We start from the raw sequence: 19,277 nt of genomic DNA, 5'->3' as shown, positions 1-19,277 counted from the left end.
ATCAAACATTATTTTCTCTATCCATTTCAGAGAAGTACTTTTCACTTAGTAATTTTAATCAGCTTGCCTTACGATGTATTTATTCAATTTCAATACAATTTCTTGATAGAAAACACTAATGCCTTCTAGTATGGGCCATAAGATCACATTCTCTTCAATCCTTCTAGGAAGAAGCCTGAAGAAAAGACCTGAGAAACTAAGGAAGTATATTTACATACTATCTCTGTTGCATTCAAAAATTTAACTTCTTCACAAAATGTAAAATACTCTCTCTTCCTCGAAAAACTTAGAATATTCACTTCCATGTCATTAGGAGGACATTATCAGATGTCTGTGGATGAGCTTTACGGTAATAAATTTAAGCAGCAAGTTACCTTAGTAATTATTCTACCTAAATTTGTGTTTGGTATAAAAAGACCCCGGGGCACAGAGAAGTTGGGCAACTTCTTTAAAAAGTTTCACAGGTGGGGCACCTGGGTGGCTCAGTGGGTTAAAGCCTCTGCCTTCGGCTCAGGTCAGGATCTCAGAGTCCTGGGATCGAGCCCCACATGGGGCTCTCTGCTCCGAGGGAAGCCTGCTCCCTCCTCCCTCTCTGCCTGCCTCTCTGCCTACTTGTGATCTCTGTCAAATACATAAATAAATAAAATCTTAAAAAAAAGAAAAAAGATTTAACAAGTTTCACAGGTAATTGGTCACCCAATCACACCTACCAGCAAGCAACTAATAAGCAGCCATAGCCCAAGGCAAGATAACTGTTAACATTGTACAATGTAGCAATGATCCCACCTGGCCATGGGATTAGGTCTTTTCAAAATTTATGTAAAATAATGTTACTTAAGAACATTTAGAAAGCAAAAGATGAGGGTACCAAAACAGCCTGATAGAGGATAGAAAAAAGATTCTGATTACTAAAGAAAAGACTGAAGCTTAATCAGAAGGGATACAGGTTAGTAAAGCAGTATAGGTAGATGGGTAGTCTTCTCTGTTGTTGAAAGAAATGTTGTTTGCCAGGCAATTTCTGAGTAGCAAGGAAAAATCCATGGGTGTGCCACGTTAATATGTTTTCAAGCTAATAAGAATGAAAAGAAAATCAGATGGTGGGGAGAATGTACGCTCCAGGTCACATAACTGTGTGCTCTGGAAACTCAGAAAGGAGTTATGAAATGCTTGTGTGTCAGGAGACACGTCATAGGGCCTTTTTTCCCACTGATGATCAGGAACACTTGGCATGCTGCATTTAGTGACAGCACATTTTATTCGAAGCTGACACCCACTTTATGAGAACTAGGAAGAGTCCTTCTGGGCTGGAGAAGGGAAGACGGACTGTGATAGCTGTCTTCTGACGTATTAAGTAAGGATCCTTAAAGATAAGAGACTTCATTAGTAGGCATAAAGCTTCTGTGAATTCTTAAGGCATCAAAGGATATCAGATTTCAATTTTTTAAGAGCACTTTTTAACAAAGCCATCCAAAGAAAACAGGGGATGGGGTGAGGGGGAGTGAGAGACTGAAATTTTTAAGCAAAGACTAGATAATTATTTATGGTAATACAGCAGAGAGAATTCATGAATGAAATTAGGGGTTTAAACAGAAAACATGAGAAAGCCCTCTTAAAATACAGACTAATACGATAAAGGAGTCTTAAAAATAGTGACAATTCTAAATTTCTGGCCACAAGGATGATATATTGATGTCCTAATTAATACATGTATAGAAATCTTTAGTTCCAGTGACTTAGCTCTATTTTTTAATAACATTAGTCAACAATACTGAATACCACATATGAGAACTACTCATATTTAATCTACCACATGTCTATAGGATATAATCACCCCCCAAATTTAACACAACTCTACCACTTTTATCAAAGTTAGTATACCTTTTAGGAAAATCTGAGAATAGTGGAGTCACCACACCACCCCCATGGCTCACGGTGCCAATCCCAGACATTTCAAGAATTGCACTGGGGCCACCTGGGTGGCTCAACTGGTTAAGTGGCCAATGCTTGGTTTCAGCTCAGGTCATGATCTCAGGGTGGTAAGATCAAGACCCCCATGGGTCTCCACACTCAGCAGGGAGTCTACTTGAGATTCTCTCTCCCTCTCCTTCTGCCCCTCCCCCGAATATCACTGGCACACATGTTCCCTCTCTCTCTCAAATAAAGATCTAAAAAAAAAAAAAAAAAAAAGAACTGCTTTAAGAAATACACAAATGTAAAACATTTCCCCACCTAGAAACACAAATGTAATCAAAGTTAAAATGACTGAAGCAAGGAAATAGGAAGCCATTCTTCTTTTTTCCCATAGCACTACTTAACAAGGTGGGGGGAGCCTAAAAATAAAATAATCTCAGTTAATTTTAACTAAATTGCAGAGAGCAAAATTTTACTAAATTGTAGTGAGCATGAGCTTCTTTATATCAAGAAAGGAGATTACAATAAATGTTAGACAAATATAACTTTTATACATATATTTATGAATCATAAATATGTCTAATTTTTATTTTCAAGTTAATAAAATAAACGATGTTTTAGTGTTTCTTGGATGGACAATAGAACCTGCTGTCAAAAGAGATATAAAAACATGTGCTACCTAAAAAAAATAAATAAATAAAAATGTGCTACCTAATATATGAATTGAGGGAAATAGAAAAATACAGTGCTGGAGAGGCACATATTGTATTTCAAATGAAGGTTAATTCTACTTTGCCCCATACATAAATCAATATTCCTTAGAATGAAAAATACTATAATCCTGTAACAACCTCTTAGTTCTCAAACATAAGCCAGAACAAAAAACCAATTAAAAAATTTATCTGGAAAAATAACAAGTAGAAATAAACTAGGATAAGTATATAGAAGAACACTCTGGTATTCAAATCTGAACTTATTATATGATATAGGTGGCAAGGTAAATTAGTAGGAAAGGGTATGATTATAAAAAAACAAAACAAAAACAAACAAAAAAACTCTACTAACTAAATAGCCATCTGAAGACAAAAAAAGAAATAATGTAGTTCTCAACCCTATGCATAAAACAACGTTTTGGAGTGATTACAGGATAAATACAAGAGTAATGTTAAAACTGATTCCCTAAAAACATTTAAAATGAATATTTAGTAAATCTTTGAGATTTTCTAGATTTAAATACAAGAACAAATTAAACAGAACAAGATTTAAAAACCAAACACTGTTAAGATTTAAGGCAGTAAGCAAAACGTGAGAGAAAATTTCTATTAGTGGACAAAGGATTAACACATTATGTACACACAAACAACATATAAACATGTAACACAAACAACACATACACAGATCATCAAAATAAGAAGACTCCAAGAGGTAAATGAGTAAGGTATAAAATAGGTCACTGACGCAAAGATAGAAAAATACAATAAAGAGACAGAAAATTGTGCAATTTACCATCAATTGAAAATGCAAATTAAATTGAGATAAGATTTACTAATAAATTAGCCAATATTTTTTGATGATAAGACTTCTAAATGTTGGTTTGGGGGGCTAAGAAAAGGCACTCTAGTAAATGGGACAGGACAGTAAATTGACACAACTTTTCTCAAAGGCAATCTGGCAATGCAGGCAGAAAGAAAGAAACTAACTAATGAAATAAAACTACAAAATTAGAGAAACAGAAAAGCGGCCATTATGTGGGAGCATGCTGAAGCCTGGGGGAAAAGGGTGCTCAAATTTTCAGTCAATTCAAGCAAGGTTTTCTGCTCCTTATATCTTAAATATTAAGATATTTTATTTCAAGTAAGTACTTGAATTATTTCAAGTAAGTTCTCTTAAACTACATGTGACAAAGGACCAGTCCTGTGTTTTATTTCCCAACTATTTCAGAACTATTAGTATTAGAAAAATAAAATTTATGCCACATAAAATATAAATCTATTTTTTTAAACTATCAAAGTTAGCATATAAATTACTCTGCCAATTACTATAAATTGAAGTGCTTACCCTTAATTTCAGAATTCATCTCGTGTGCATGCTTGTGGACACGGATTCATGAACCACACTTAGAGTAGCGCTGTTTTAAATGGTGCAGCGCCCAAGAATGCTAACAGGCCCCTCCCTAATGCCTCCCTACCTTCACATTATTAGAAACAATAATTTATCATCCACAGACACTCATTCTGAGAGTTTTGAGAGGATAATCAGCATGAAATCTGATCACTCTATGCCATCCCAGAAAACAATTTTGTTTCCTCTGATTTTAAGTAACTAATGTGTAATCTGCTTTGCAAATCTGAAAACTTCCAAATATGAAGTATTCCACAGCAAATTAGTCACCATCTCTGAAAATTTTACATCTTTTTAGTTAATTCTCATCAAATTAACCTACACACTAAAGTGTAATCCCAATAAAGATACCAACAGACTTTTTTGTTTTGCTACATCAGGGAAGTGGGGCATTAAGGTGATTCTCTAGTTCACCTGGAAGAGAAATGCATAATCGCCTTCACACTTTGGTAAAAGAACAACGGGATAAGTGCTCTTACCTGCCAAATACCAATTAACCCTATGAGACAACAGGAACTAAAATAAACTGATTCTGCCAAGAATGACAGTTGCATAATAATTACAAATGGCAACAACAGTAGCAACAAACATTTAAAGAGCATCTATTATGACAAAGGCATGTGGTAAATGCTTGATGTTTATTATGTCCTTATGCCTCACAACCCTCCCAGCTGAATGTTATTATTTCTATATTGGTTTTTTTTTTTAAAGATTTTTAATTTATTATTAGTGAGTGAGAGAGATTACAAGCAGGGGGAGGGGGTAGAAGGAGAAGCACACACCCTGCTAATAAGCAGGGAGCCCGATGCGGAACTCAATCCCAGGAACCCCGGTACCTGAGCCAAAGGCAGACGCTTAACCAACTGAGACACCTAGGTGCCCACTTCCAAATTATTATAATGAAAGAAACTTATAAAGGCAAAGTAATCAATAAGTGACCAATCTGGAAAAAAAATACATCAATAAGGGAAAAATGGAGTTCAGAAACACAGCCAATTTGATGCTAAAGCAGCATTTTCAAGTCACTGAGGAATGAAATATTTAATAAATGGCTGTAAGGCAAGGGATGATCAGATTATAAAATACACTTAGGTCCCACCTACCAAGAGACACAAATAACATTTCCAGATGGGTGAAGTGATAAATCTAAAGAATAAAACAATAAACATCCTAGAAAAGTAAGAGTAGTTTGGAAAATAACTATAACTTGAACAAAATCTATGCTACAGAGAAGTCAGAATTGATTGCCAAAAAAAAATTATTTAAAACAGCATAACTACTATTTCAAAAAACTAAAAAAAATATTAAATATACAATTTTAAAATATAAATTAAATACATAAATATATTAAAGAGAATGAATGTAAAAAGAACAAGTAATTTAACAGAACTGAGTGAAAAACACTAAGAGGAATTCACAGAAGAAAGAAAAAGATTTCCCATCTCACCAAGTCAGGAAAATAAAAACTAAAAAAGAAAAAAAGGAAGACAATATTTTTCAGGCACGAGATATTAAAAATTAGAGTGCAGATAATATCTAAGTTGGCAAGACTCTGGTAAACACTGATGCACAGTTGTTAGAAAAGATTATTCATGTCGCTTTCTTTCTGAAAGGACATCTGTGGTTCCCATCAAAATTAAATATACGGTTATCCTCCAATTCAGGGATAACAGTTCCAAGAACTGGTACTTTAGAAACAGAAATATATCCAGCCTTTCACTATACTGTTTCTTATTTATGGAATGCATTTTCTTTGTTTTTCTCTAGGAAAGTCCTACACGTTTCAATATCCAGCTTCATGTCCCTTCCTCAAGTCTAGGCCATGTTTAGTGCATCTCTGTTATTTCTTAGGACAATTCCAAAAGTCTCCAAGTATTTTAAGGCTTAATCAGATGCAAGGCAACACAAGCAGACATGGGGCGGGGTGCCTGGGTGGCTCAGTTGGTTAAGCAACTGCCTTCGGCTCAGGTCATGATCCCAGAGTCCCAGGATCGACTCTGCATCAGGCTCCCAGCTCCACCTCGAGCTTTCTCCCTCTGACCTTCTCCCCTCTCATGCTCTCACTCACTCTCTCTCTCTCTCTCTCTCAAATAAATAAATAAAATCTTTAAAGAATTAAAATGAAAACAAAAAAAGACATGGGGCAGACCATCAAAAGCAATATGAGAGCACGAAGACATCTGTGTGAAGGAGTTAGTAACAATGGCTAAAGCAAACAGAAGGAAGAGTCCGAAGGTAGGAGGCAAACAGTTACTAGGCTACAGCTAGAGAGTCTAAGAAGAGTGACTCAAACTGCCACTAAGTGAAACAAAGAGGAGAAAAGAAGTCCCACATGTAGATTTCAAAGCATCAGAAAACCAGTAAAAACTAAATAAATATTTTTTTTGAAGTCTGTGGCAACAGAGCAGTTATTCCCAGTCAATTCTGTCCTTCAGCCCTTGAGAGAAAAACAGGAAATAAATAGACTCCACAAAATACTGCTTGCACTGGCCCTTCAATTGCCTCAGAAAATGGGAGGCTACAAAACCGAACTAATAATCACATATAACATCTAAATGTAGAATGCCATCTATGTGTTGGGATGGATGATTTAAAATCACCATAACTGGAACTGGCCTGAAGTACAATCTATATTCATTTCTTCTTCAAGATGGTAGTCCACTGTAAGATTAAGAGCTCAAAAAGCATTTGTTGAATGAATCAATGATTAATGAATCAATCAAAGATAAAAAAAGAAAAAATTCTATGAACAGTAGATTAGGCAGAAATGTCTGAATATGATCAAATCCTCTTCCAGAAAAAAAGATTAAAAGGTAATGAATTACTATTCAAAATAATCTTGAAATCTGCCTGAACATTTTAATTCATTATACTAAGTTTTTAAATTTTTGTTTAAAAGATAAAGCTTAGTAAATATGGATCAATAACTGACAAAGAAATGTTAGAGTAACTTACATAAAAAAAGGGTTATTTTAAATTTCCCCAATATATCTTTTCTCATAATGCTTTTATTTTGTTCCTATTAAGAACAAATTGAGTCTCAAAGTTAAAAAAAAAATTAAAAAAAAAAAATTTTTTTTCTACCAGACACTATGAAGACAAAAAGGAAAAGTTAGTCTTAATACAGAAACTCCTCATAGTATTAGCAGGGAGACAGCAAGCACACACACACATGCACACATACACATATATACTGAATACATAAAATACAAGGGACTATTAAAAAAAAAAAAAAAAGTAGGGCGCCTGGGTGGCTCAGTGGGTTAAGCCGCTGCCTTCGGCTCGGGTCATGATCCCAGGGTCCTGGGATTGAGTCCCGCATCCAGCTCTCTGCTCAGCAGGGAGCCTGCTTCCCTCTCTCTCTCTCTGCCTGCCTCTCCGTCTACTTGTGATTTCTCTCTGTCAAATAAATAAATTAAAAAAAAAAAAAGTAATAGTAATAAGACACCTACTCTGTACCCCCAAAAAATCAAAATTTAAAGCTAGAATTTCAGGTAAGGTTTGTGGAAGGGTTAAGTTTTATTAGTTATTAAAAATAAATCAGCGAAGAAAAAAAAACCACACATAAATAATAAAACTTTAAATAAACAGATTAAGCAAACAAATGGGTGGGGTGAAATGAAGAAAAAAGTGTCAGAAGGACTAGACCAGGGAAGCTGCAATCAAATGCAAAATGAGTTACTGGACCAAATGAGGAAGTGCCAGCCCGATGCCCCATTCCCACTAACCATATGGCAATCTTTCTGTCATGTCGGGTTCCAGTGTTTTTACTGATCAAATAAAGGGGTGGAACTAGCTTTTCGAAAATCCTAAGGTCCCCATCCCTTTAGCTCCAAATCCTGATCCACGTTTTCTAACAGCCAATATTTTCCTATTCAAAAGACAGGCAAGATTTTATACCGTTTTCATTATAGGAGATTAGAATGCTTTTTAAGCTGGGCATAAATACAAATAATTAGATCATTTCAGCATTTCAGATTATGAAAACAAATTCTGAAGAGTCAGCATTAAACTCAGCAGTAACTACCAAGAATCACTATGGAGATACAGGAGTACCCAGTATCACATGTTACATAGAAAATACTGCACTGGTTATTGAGTTGTCCAAATCATCTGATGGATAAGGAAACAATTCTAGGTATAAAGAGATTACACAATGCTATAGATTCTTGGGTTAACACTTCTAAAGCTTCTGACTCACTTCACTCACTACAAACCTTTTGACTCCTTTTATAAAATGGTCTTGACACAGTAAATAAATCTGTGTTACATAGTTTGGTATTAACATGTAAGTTATTCTGGCTACTCATCAGGCCTGTTATAATGAATTTAACAACTCACCGCCCGAGCTGAGTCACCAAAGTCGATCTTCAACCTCCCCATGGCCCTGATGATGGCAATGATCGACTGGATGGTGTTGCTGTAGACCACTGCTTTGTACTGCTTACATTCCTCCTCCGAATAACCAGCTTCGTGGATAATTCTAATGGGACAAAAGGGGGAAAAAAAAAGGCAAAACAACACTTACTTCCTTTGATGGAAGGGTACAGTTAAACATAAAAAACAAATTTAATGTTTTCAATCTACTTACTTCATTTGCTTCACAATTGTACTTTTCCCAGATTCACCGGCACCTAAAAAAAAGTAAAATAAAGGATTTCTAACTTCATCACTTACACATATCCAACCCCCTCAATACAGCACATTAATGAGTGTGTAAACGCACATGCACACACACACATCTTCTCTGTCTTACAGCTAAATTTTATTGTATATCAAAACAAACTTTTTTTTTAAAGGATTTATTTATTCTTTTGAGAGAGAAAAGGAAAGGGAGAGAGAGAGGGAGAAAGAGAGAGAGAGAGAGAGAGAGAGAGTGCGTGTGTGTGTGTGTGTGTAGGGAGGGGCAGAAGGACAAAATCCTCAAGAACAATCCCCACTGAGTGAAGAGCCTAATACGGGGCTTGATCCCACAGCCCATGAGATCATGACCTGAGCCAAAACCAAGAGCCAGACGCCCAACTGACTAAGCCACCCAGAAGTCCCTATATCAAAACGATCTTTAACATATAACATATAGAAAAACTGTCAAAAAGGGTCCCATCAGTTTATTACTTCACAATACTTCAACTTAACTGAAAAAAAAATGCTTTTATTGTTGTGTGCATTCTCTAAACCATTAAAAAATTCAATCTTCTATAACTTAAAGTACTATAAATTAGTTTTATTCAAAATTTTGCTCTGTCTTGAAAGATGTTCTGTTTGGTCAGTTATCCTAATTTTAACCTTTGCTTCTTCCTAAGAATGAAGTGGAGGGCAGTGGTGCCAAGAACCCATGTAACGAATAAATGAAAAATATTATGTTGCAACAGCTGTGTCTCATGCAATATATGTCCAACCAGCATCATTAAACCTCTAACCAACAGTCGACATAACTGGCTAGCATGGGGGATGCAACGGGATGTAGGACAGAAATGTCTCCCCCACATTCTTCTAGCCTCCCTATCACCCAAGTCATAAATCATTTTCAAAACATTCCTTCCCTTTCTACATATGCAAGGTCTCTTCACAGTCTGGGTCCCTAGAATTATGCCATCATAACATAAAAATATTACCAATCAAATGGCCCTTTGTAAAGGGAGAGCCCTCCTATCCTTCACATTTAACAGTAACTGGTCTTCATGTATCACATTATATCAATTACTTGTCAGGCTCCTTCCGATAGCCAGAAGCAGAGAACATCTGAGCAGAGGACACAAAACAAAGAAAATACGATAAGTCCATCACTTGCCTGCGTGTTGTCTTTGGCCAGGGCTACTTACCATAGAGGTATTTATCATGGTTTCAGAGACACAGCCAGGATTTATATTATCTGGGCCCCATATCCAGCAGGACCGAATACCTTACAGTTCCAAGAACACCTACTGTGATCACACCACAAACCGTCAAACATTCTGTTTCCCCTGCCAAAATTTAATTTGCTCTGCTGCTTCTTGCCACCCTGCTTATCCTCCATCAACCATGTATTTACCCCTTCATCAACCACCTTTTCCTGACCCACTCCCCCAGGGATCCCTGCTGTCCCTCACTCTGCACATGTTTCTTGAATTCTGCAATATTTCTTGAATTCTTGAATTCTCAGCAGTTAACCTGTGCTAGACACAAAATCAACCAGAAATGTACATAAATTTATTTAAGCTACTTGTTGTGCCTGTTACAATCAGAGAGCAAACTTCTGGGCTTCGTTCCCTTCACCCCATCCCCTCTAGCTACACACACACACAACACACACACACACAATCCCAAATCATCAGAGGTATGTGAGAACAAATCATTGTTAAATGGCCTATTTGAAATTCTGGGGTGGGTAAAGCTGCTTAAATTTTACTTGTGATTGGATATTCAAGAAATTTTCCCAAGATACCAGCACATTAAGTAGAAAAGCAGGAGCTGAATAAACAATGAGGGCATTCTTCATTTACAGACAGCCTTTGAATGTTTCAGGGCATCTGCCAATAAAAACAATTCCAAGATAAACAACCCATTATTTATTAATCAACAACAGTGTACTTGGCTCTGTGAAAAGCACCACTGTAGCCATTGTGGCTCACACATTTCTCTCATGCAAGAGAGAGCCACCCAACTAACATGTCCTAGGTGGCCTGCAGCAGGGGCTACCTTGACGAAGGCCCTCTTGTTTTCTACGGAAATGCAAACTGAATCAGCAGCAACCATGCTGTCATGATGAGACCTTCTAGATCCCTGTAACCATACACAGAAGTGGGGATTCCATTGGTATAGTGAGCTCTGACAAAAAGCCACCCAAGGATCGTTCTTTCAGTGAAACAGGTCAACAACTGAAAGGCCCAGAAAGGCTCACATGATATAAGCCAGTTAGGTCTGAGAGCCAAATGGGGTAAAATCAGAAATAGTGAAAAAAAGAAAACAAAAAAAAAAACCCCAACTACCAGTTTAACTATGTATACAAAGATAAGAATTTTAATAAGAAAAGAAAATTTCCTGACATTATCTTTAAGTTCTAATACACTTCACATCTCTTAAAATAATTGATAGCAGGGACACTTAGCTTCCTTTGCAATGACCATCTTAAGTCAATGGCCTGTGATGCAAAATATCCTCAAATCTCTTTAAAGATTGAGAATGGGAGTATTATTAATTGGATTTTTACCTAATTTATTTGCTAGTCACAAGGTGCTCTTTGAGGAACAGATATCCTAGAGGCAGAAATGCTGAAGAGTTTCAAAGCTTAGCAATTTCATGTAATTAGTTTTCAATTCTCACTTTCATGCAGAGACTCCTAATAGGAAAATCAGAAATGCTACATGATCAGGGTTCCAATACACTAAATACTGGTATTCTTTCCACACAGCCTACAGGAAAGAGTTAAAGGTCATTCTCAAAAATCTCAGTATAATCATGTTTGAGACACTGACAGGAAGCAATATTATTTGAAGAAAAAGAAGAAGAAGAAGAAGAGGAGGAGCAGGAGGAGGAGGAAATAATCTCGGACCTAGCGGAAAGGCAGGGGAAAGGAAAAAGTGAATTTTACTAGTAATACTCAATTAGACAGCTAGTGTTTTCCCCTTAAATCCAGAAGTGGCATTAAAAAGGGTTGGAAGCACCCTCCTCTCAAGGAGAAACAAGAATATAGAACATGTATGAAAAGAGTAAAGTGTGTGGCCACTGTGGTCACAACATCAGGCTGGTCAAGGTGACTAAATCAACTACAAAGTAACTGTCAACAAGCTGGTCACTGTCAAATGAGAAAGACTTCAGAGTACTAGGAAGGGAGATTTTACCCCCAAAGGGCAAGAATGTGTACAATATAGTCATGGTAGACTAGTAAGCTAATGCGCTATAAAGTCAAAGTTGGGATCACCAAAAAGGCCCCTTGGCCTCTCTCTTTTTAAAAATTTATTTATTTCAGAGAGAGACAGAGAGAGGGCAAGCACAAGCAGGAGGGGCAGAGAGTGAGGGAGAATCTCCAGCAGACTCTCTGCTCAGCGTGCAGCCCAACACAGGACTTGATTTCATGACCATGAGATCATGACCTCAGCTGAAACCAAGAGTGGGATGCCCAACTGACTGCACCATCCAGGCACAACCCCCTCCCACTGCTCCTTCAGATAGGCACAACCCCCTCCCACTGCTCCTTCAGATCTCTCTCTAAGGAGGAAGTGGCTAATAGAAAACTGCTTCTCGGAGGGCAAAGAGTAAGCTCAGCAGGAGTATGAAGCAGAGTTCTGATGGTGGAAAGTCAGAGAGCATCACCATGGTAACACCAAGAGGCAACTCCTGGCGGTTGAAGGTCAACAAAGAGATTCCGGAAAGGGAAACACATCAAGTAAGGACAAGTAGGGGGAAGGAACCAAAACACAAACAGTATCCAAGTAAAGGAAACTTGGTTAGATAGATTTTAATTCTAGACTAGAATTACATAATTTTCCATTTAAAAAATAATAATCAAATAGTGTCTGCCCCTGATTTTGTTGAGGAGCAGTATAGGAAATCTAAACTTTTAACTGCAAACAGTTTAAAAACAAAGTACCTCTGACCTCAGAAAACAAATTACCACCCCCCAAAAAGGTTCTTCATCCAATTCTCCTGGCTTCAGGATTTAAGCTGCCCAATATCAGAGGCTATTCAGCTATTAAGATGGCAATTTCATTATCTTATTCTGAATTCCTGGGCTACCAACTCTACTTTTAAGGAATCCTAAATGTTATATGAAATTTAACAACTTCAAATTTTTACAGTGAATTAAAGCTACAGCATAATTTAATTCAAACTGGAATAAAACCAAATTACATGTAAAGTCACTTTTGTTTATCACACCGCAGCCACACAATCAACAAGATTAAGGTCCTTATATTTACGACAGAAGCAATAAAGAAGGTGTGAGGGCAAGTATAAATTAAAAATATGAGGCTTAATTAGACCTGTTGAAAGTAAGGGGAAAGATAACCCTCCCCTCCCTGTCCTTAGAACATTTACTTGAGAAAAATTATAATTGTAAATACTTTCCCTCTCTTTCAAATGTGTGTGTGCACATATTTTAGAAAACAAATGGGCTTTTTTTTCGGGGGGGGTCAGCTTTATAACCCAAAACATCCTTCTTAAGAGATTGGGAACCACTTCTTTGAAATGTGAACATCAAAGAAGACAGCACCCCTATCTCCCAGTTTCTGTGGAAGGGTAGGGGTCTAACTTAGATGGGTGCCTTGCTCTAAGATGCAAAACTACCTCCTGTCATAAAGATAAGAGACATGTTTCTTCTCCAGACAAGGCCAATTAGCTAACCGCAATGATCTACCCAATGAACTGTGTGCATAAGGTGTCAAGCCTCTTAAGGACTAGTTAGGTCTAACTTGAAAATATGTATATAGTACGTTGTATCGTTTAGCTGTATAAGGGGAGGAGATTCCTGTCTTTGCAAGATCTTAGTGCACTGCCTCTAATATACACCACACTCTGGTTCAATGCTTATTCAAAAACAAGTGGGTTTTTTTTTGTTGTTTTGTTTCTGTTGTTGTTGTTTTCCCCTCTGATACGTTTACAAGGAGGATTTCTAAGTTGGGAGAAGATTTTGTTTCTAATTTTATTCCTCAACAGGGGTCATAGCCTAAAAATCCTTTTTACTTACCTACAAAAAGCTCTGAATTTATTTAAGTAACTATATACAGATTTATGGGACATATCTGGCATTCTAGGATATAACGATAACTGGATAATGACTATAAACACCAAAATTTAGACTCCCCAAATGGCCAACTTTCTCATTGTTAACTCTCAATAAAACTAATTCCTAAGGCTTTCGTGCTTGTAAGAGGTTCCATACTATGACACTGAGCAAGAATGGCTCAATCATAGGACCCTGGCTGGGATCATGACCCGAGCCAAAGGTAGTTGCATAACCAACTGAGCCACCCAGGAACCCCAAGAAGGGTCACATTTTTTTCTTGATTAGTGATCAAAGTAACTGTAGTCAGTTAATTGTTGACTACCTATAAAAAACATAAACTAACTGTATCTTCCTCCTCCCCTCAAATGTGAGGTAAGTAATATTGTCTTAGATTTCTGCAAACAGTTTATTAAAAGGAACCTGGCTTCTCTATTCTAATACATACTTCTGCATTTAATATGGTGAGATTACTTACTACTTGGGTTGAAGTATATAAAGAAAATCTGTTTTCACATAATTGTGTAGTTAGAAAAGGAAAGAGCAATTTCATAGCATGTATAGATGACTGTGGATAGTCTTCTTCGATTCTATATCAAAATTTGAAAAGGGTAGCTTAAAGACTGGTTAATAATGCATTTCTATGAACTGTTCATACTTCTGAGAGTTTAAAGTTCATACATCTCCCTTGTACTTGGATAGGCATTTTACCCATGTCTGATTTGGAAATTAGTTCGCTGAGCTCTGCAGAACTCAATATTGATGTATTTTCAATACAAAATGGTAATGACATAGTAAGAAGAATATATATTACCTATAGTATATGTATTTATTTAATTACTTTTTTTTAAGATTTTTATTTTTATTAAGAGAGAATGAGTGAGAGAGCATGAGAGAGGAGAAGGTCAGAGGGAGAAGCAGACTCCCCAAGGAGCTGGGAGCCTGATGCGGGACTCGATCCCGGAAATCCGGGATCATGACCTGAGCTGAAGGCAGTCACTCAACCAACTGAGCCACCCAGGCACCCTTAATTACCTTTTTAATATTACCTGTAATTTCATCAGAAAAGAGTCTAGATCTTGGGAAGATATCAGGCTCTTGGTGCCAGGGATACATTTTTTTAATTTCAAAAAAAATTTTTTGCTCAAACTTTCTAATTTTATTATTGGCAGCTAACACTGTTAGCTGTTTTCTTTGAAGTGACAAAGTAACTCTGCCAAATCCCAAAGCAGGACTAACCATAATTCCTTTCAAGTCTAAGTGGTATTCCAAGAAAAGAGCAACTAGTTCAAATCACAACTCAAGCAACCACACAACTGTTTTTTCCTCAAGATAATCAACATGCTTTGGAACATGGCAAAGTCCTTTGGGCACACTTCCTGTTTGGTTATACCGTGTATTACACGGACATTACCTAATGGTTATGATTTCATAAAAATACTGATTTTTACAACTTCAGCATTTTTTATCACAAGTGCATAGTAGTGAAGACTACAAAGACTGCTGGTACAATTTAGGTCCACTGACTTGACTTGGTAATCTAACTGATTAGTATTTTGGCACTATCATAACAAAGGACAACACAATTACAAAGGCAAGCAACATCTTAGTATTATTATGAAAATGGTCTCAGAGACCCCAGGGTCCATGGATCACTCCTAGAATCGCTGATTTAATGTCTCTCACAGGTACTGAACTATAAGCTATGAAGAAAGAAAGCCCTGTTTTGCTTTTAAGAGTTTATTTATTTATTTGAGACAGGGAGCCTGAGCAGTGAGGGGACAGCAGAGGGAGGGGAAGATGTGGAGGGAGCAGCAGAGGAAAGGGCAGAGGGAGAGGGAGAAGCTGACTCCCACTGAGCAGGCTCCCCAGACAAAGTCAGACGCTTAACCAACTGAGCCATCCAGGCACCTCCAGTGATTTTTTTTTTTTTTTTTTAACCACAATATCCCCAAAGCTTTCTCCTATACTTAGCACATGGCAGGAATACAATAAACACATTTTCTGGCAGGCAGGAAGGAAACACACCATGAAGAAAGTATGACAAAATGTAGCAATATGTCCATGAACTACAGAAAGGGAGAACTCTGGACTGGAAAGAAAAAAGAAAAAGTGTGGTGGGAGCTTGTGATTGCCCATTAAAACAGGTTCTCTTCTATTGTAACAGGAGTACTGGCTGAAAACATGACAGCTAAAGACTGTATTTTCCATCCTTACTTGCTGCTAGGTATAACATCACCACATTTCCCATCAGAGCATATGACGTGTATAAAAGGAAAATGCAGCCTTGGCATCTCTCTCCTGATCCTTTGTATGAGCCAGAAATTAGATATGCCTGTGGTCTTGTTCTAACTATATGGATTAAGACAATGCTGGGGCAACAAGAAAGAAGAAACTTGGGTCCCTGAATGCCTATATAAGGAGAGCACCTCAACACTACTTAACCTCAGATATGTTACCTGGAAGGAATAAGCATCCATCTTCATTAGGCCATGGTCAGATTAGCCTTCTTTGGTACAGAGCTTGACTTTATACTGACATAAATTTTTTTTTAATTTGTTTAGGTTTAAATATATAAGCAAATATATAAGCATATATATATAAACCAAACAAAGAAGTCCTCAAACCTACAAATATATATATTTTTTTAATCACCATAATGAAGTGGAAAGGCAAAGTACAGAATAGGGAAAAATATCAGTGATTAAAGAGTATCAAAACATAGATTTAATGCATAATGAATTAAAATTAATTGACAAATAAAACAATTTATAGAGGAAAACCAAACATACCTTTTTAAGCTTTATGTAAATATATATTCATGCAAAAAATATATTGGCGCCACGCTCTAACCAACTGAGCTAACCGGCCAGCTAGTGCAAAAAGAACATTTAAAGAGGTATAGCATTAAATATTTGTATCTTAGGCAATTTTATACTTCAAATATTTCTGCAATTTCCGAATTTTTATGTTGTCTATAACACTGATTTAAAATTGTGCAATTTATTTAGACAAACTTGGTCATATCTCTCTCATGATCAAATCTGAATAAAATTATCTTTTTGAATCTCATTTGCTTCAAACCCACATTCCCTTATCATCACTCATGCATATAAATCTCAAAATCTAATCACAGCAAATTACTTTTACTAACAAAACTTTCATGACCATCCCTATCTTCCCCTACTTTATCCTAACTAGAGCCCCTTACAAACATGGAGACTAAAAATGACCACATCATGTTTAGGGAGGGAAGTATCTGAGGCTGAGCCTTTCCGACCAAAGTACTTCCAATTTTCAGAGAGTGTGGGAACTAAGATGACAGACACTGGGTCTACCAGATGGCCCATATGGCAGGCGGGATAATCACAACCCTAGAGAGACTTAGGTGACAGATTATCAGGCCACACTTAGAGGCAACTCAAGCAGGAAGGCTCTCTGCAAGCCATGATTAATAGCACGAGACACTTCACTGTGATGCCAGGACCACCTAGGTAAGAGCCACTGTGTTCAAGACCAGAAGAGGCAAAGCACAGCACATCTAAGACTCTGGACCTGCTACAATGAGTTGGAGTAAGTCACTCTGCCCTTTCTTCCCACTCACACACTGACCCCCCATACCAATTAGGGATAACAGCCAGGAGTGTAGGATGGCAAATGATAAAACATTTTCTTCTGGAAACTACATAAATGGGCTGTTTACTCAACCATCAAAAAGAAAGAAATTTTGCCATTTGAAACATAGATGGACCTAGAGGATGTTATGCTAAGTGAAGTAAGTCAGAGAGCGAAACGCTAATATGATTTCACTTATATGAGAAATCAGAAAAACAAAAATAAAAACCAACCAAACAAAAAAACAAACAGACTCATGAATACAGAGAACAAACTGGTGGTTGCAGGGTGGAGGGGAGGGGAGGCATGGATGAAATAGGAAAAGGGCATTAAGAGATACAAACTTCCAGTTATAAAATGAGTAAGTCATGGAAATGAACAATACAGCATAAGGAATATAGTCAACAATACTGTACCAACACTGTATGATGACCACACTTATTGTGGTGATGGTCCAGCAATGTACAGAATTGACAAATCTAGGTTGTACATCTGAAACTAATGTAACAATGTATGTTAATAATAATTCAATTAAAAAATAAATGGGCTATTTAAATAATCCGATTGGACTAAGGCTTAAACAACGTTGAACATTTTGTAATTTTCTCTACTAATCAGTAGGTAGGAGTTCAGCAGGAGGTGAGTTGATTTGGGGCTAAATTAAAACAAAAATGGTGTACATTAACTCCTGTAACCCTCACTATTAATACGTAAGTAATGGTTTCTAATCATATTTAGAAGGAGACATGGATATTATACTTTCTCCTGTATCCACCCCAAATTTTACCTACTATCCACAGCCTGCTCTGAAGAATTATCAAAGGGACTTGGATGACCATGTGTTATACACCTGATGTGAACTAAGGTCATTCTCTCACCACTTTAAACACTTCCATCAAGTAATCGGATGCATATACTATCATTCTATTTTTCCATTTTCACCAACTCAGATTAAATCATTTCTATGTGACACCATGCCTTTGGTGGAATGGAATACAATAGAAAAACCTAGAAATAAACCCAAAGTTATATGGTCAATTAACCTTTGACAAAGGACAAATGACCACACAATGGGAAAAAGACATTCCCTTCATCAAATGGTGTTGAGAAACTAAACAGGTAAATGCCAAAGAATGAAACTAGACAACTTCTTTCACCAAACACAAAAATAAACTCAATATGGGTTGAAGACGTAAGTGTGAGATCTGAAAACATAAAAATCCTTGAAGAGAGCACAAGCAGTATTTTCTGACCATAGACCGTAGCAACATTTTTCTAGATAGGTCTCCCGAGGCAAGGGAAATAAAAGCAAAAATAACCTACTGGGACTACATCAAAATAAAGTTTCTGCACAGTGAAGAAAACCATCAACGCAACTAAACAGCAACCTACTGAATGGGAGACGATATCTGCAAATGACATATCCAATAGAGGGTTAGTATCCAAAATATACAAAGAATTGATACAACTCAATATCCAAAAAACATGTAATCCAATTTAAAAAGGGCAGAAGACGTGGACAGACATTTCTCCCAAAGAGACCTACAGATGGCCAACAGACACATGAAAAGATGCTCAACATCACTTATCATCAGGGAAATGCAAATCAACACCACAATGAGATATCATCTCTTACCTGTCAGAATGGATAAAATCAAAAACACAAGAAACAACAAGTGTTGGTGAGGATGTGGAGAACAAAGAAGCTTCGTGCATTACTGGTGGGAATGTAAACCAGTGCAGCCACTGTGGAAGAGTGTGCAGGTCCCCCCACAAATTTTTTAAAAATAAAACTACCCTATGATCCATTAATCACACTAGGTATTTACACTCCCCCCCCCCAAAAAAAACTAATTCAAAAGGATACAAGCACCTCTATGCTTCTTGCAGCATTATTTACAATAGTCAAACTATGGACACAGCCTAAGCG

The 19,277-nt window shown here is 37.0% G+C and overlaps 1 protein-coding gene across 2 annotated transcripts in view; it reads right to left on the bottom strand.

Annotated features, from left to right (window-relative positions):
• The window catches only part of GNAI1 (G protein subunit alpha i1), an 83,530-nt gene that overhangs the window by 20,987 nt on the left and 43,266 nt on the right, over positions 1 to 19,277 (bottom strand). Inside the window, exons 1-3 of one of the 2 annotated variants that reach the window (XM_044245900.1) lie at positions 9,855 to 9,881; positions 8,624 to 8,666; positions 8,374 to 8,515 (exon numbers count right to left, since the gene is read on the bottom strand). In XM_044245900.1, the coding sequence (XP_044101835.1) occupies positions 8,374 to 8,515; positions 8,624 to 8,628 (147 nt within the window). In that variant the 5' untranslated portion in view covers positions 8,629 to 8,666; positions 9,855 to 9,881. Of the gene's footprint in view, positions 1 to 8,373; positions 8,516 to 8,623; positions 8,667 to 9,854; positions 9,882 to 19,277 lie in introns of those variants that run through there. The other variant, XM_044245898.1, reaches the window with a different exon arrangement.

This window comes from Neovison vison, chromosome 4 (assembly GCF_020171115.1).
Source record: "Neovison vison isolate M4711 chromosome 4, ASM_NN_V1, whole genome shotgun sequence".
Taxonomy (NCBI): Eukaryota; Metazoa; Chordata; class Mammalia; order Carnivora; family Mustelidae; genus Neogale; species Neogale vison.
This window is presented reverse-complemented; position numbering and strand designations above follow the sequence as displayed.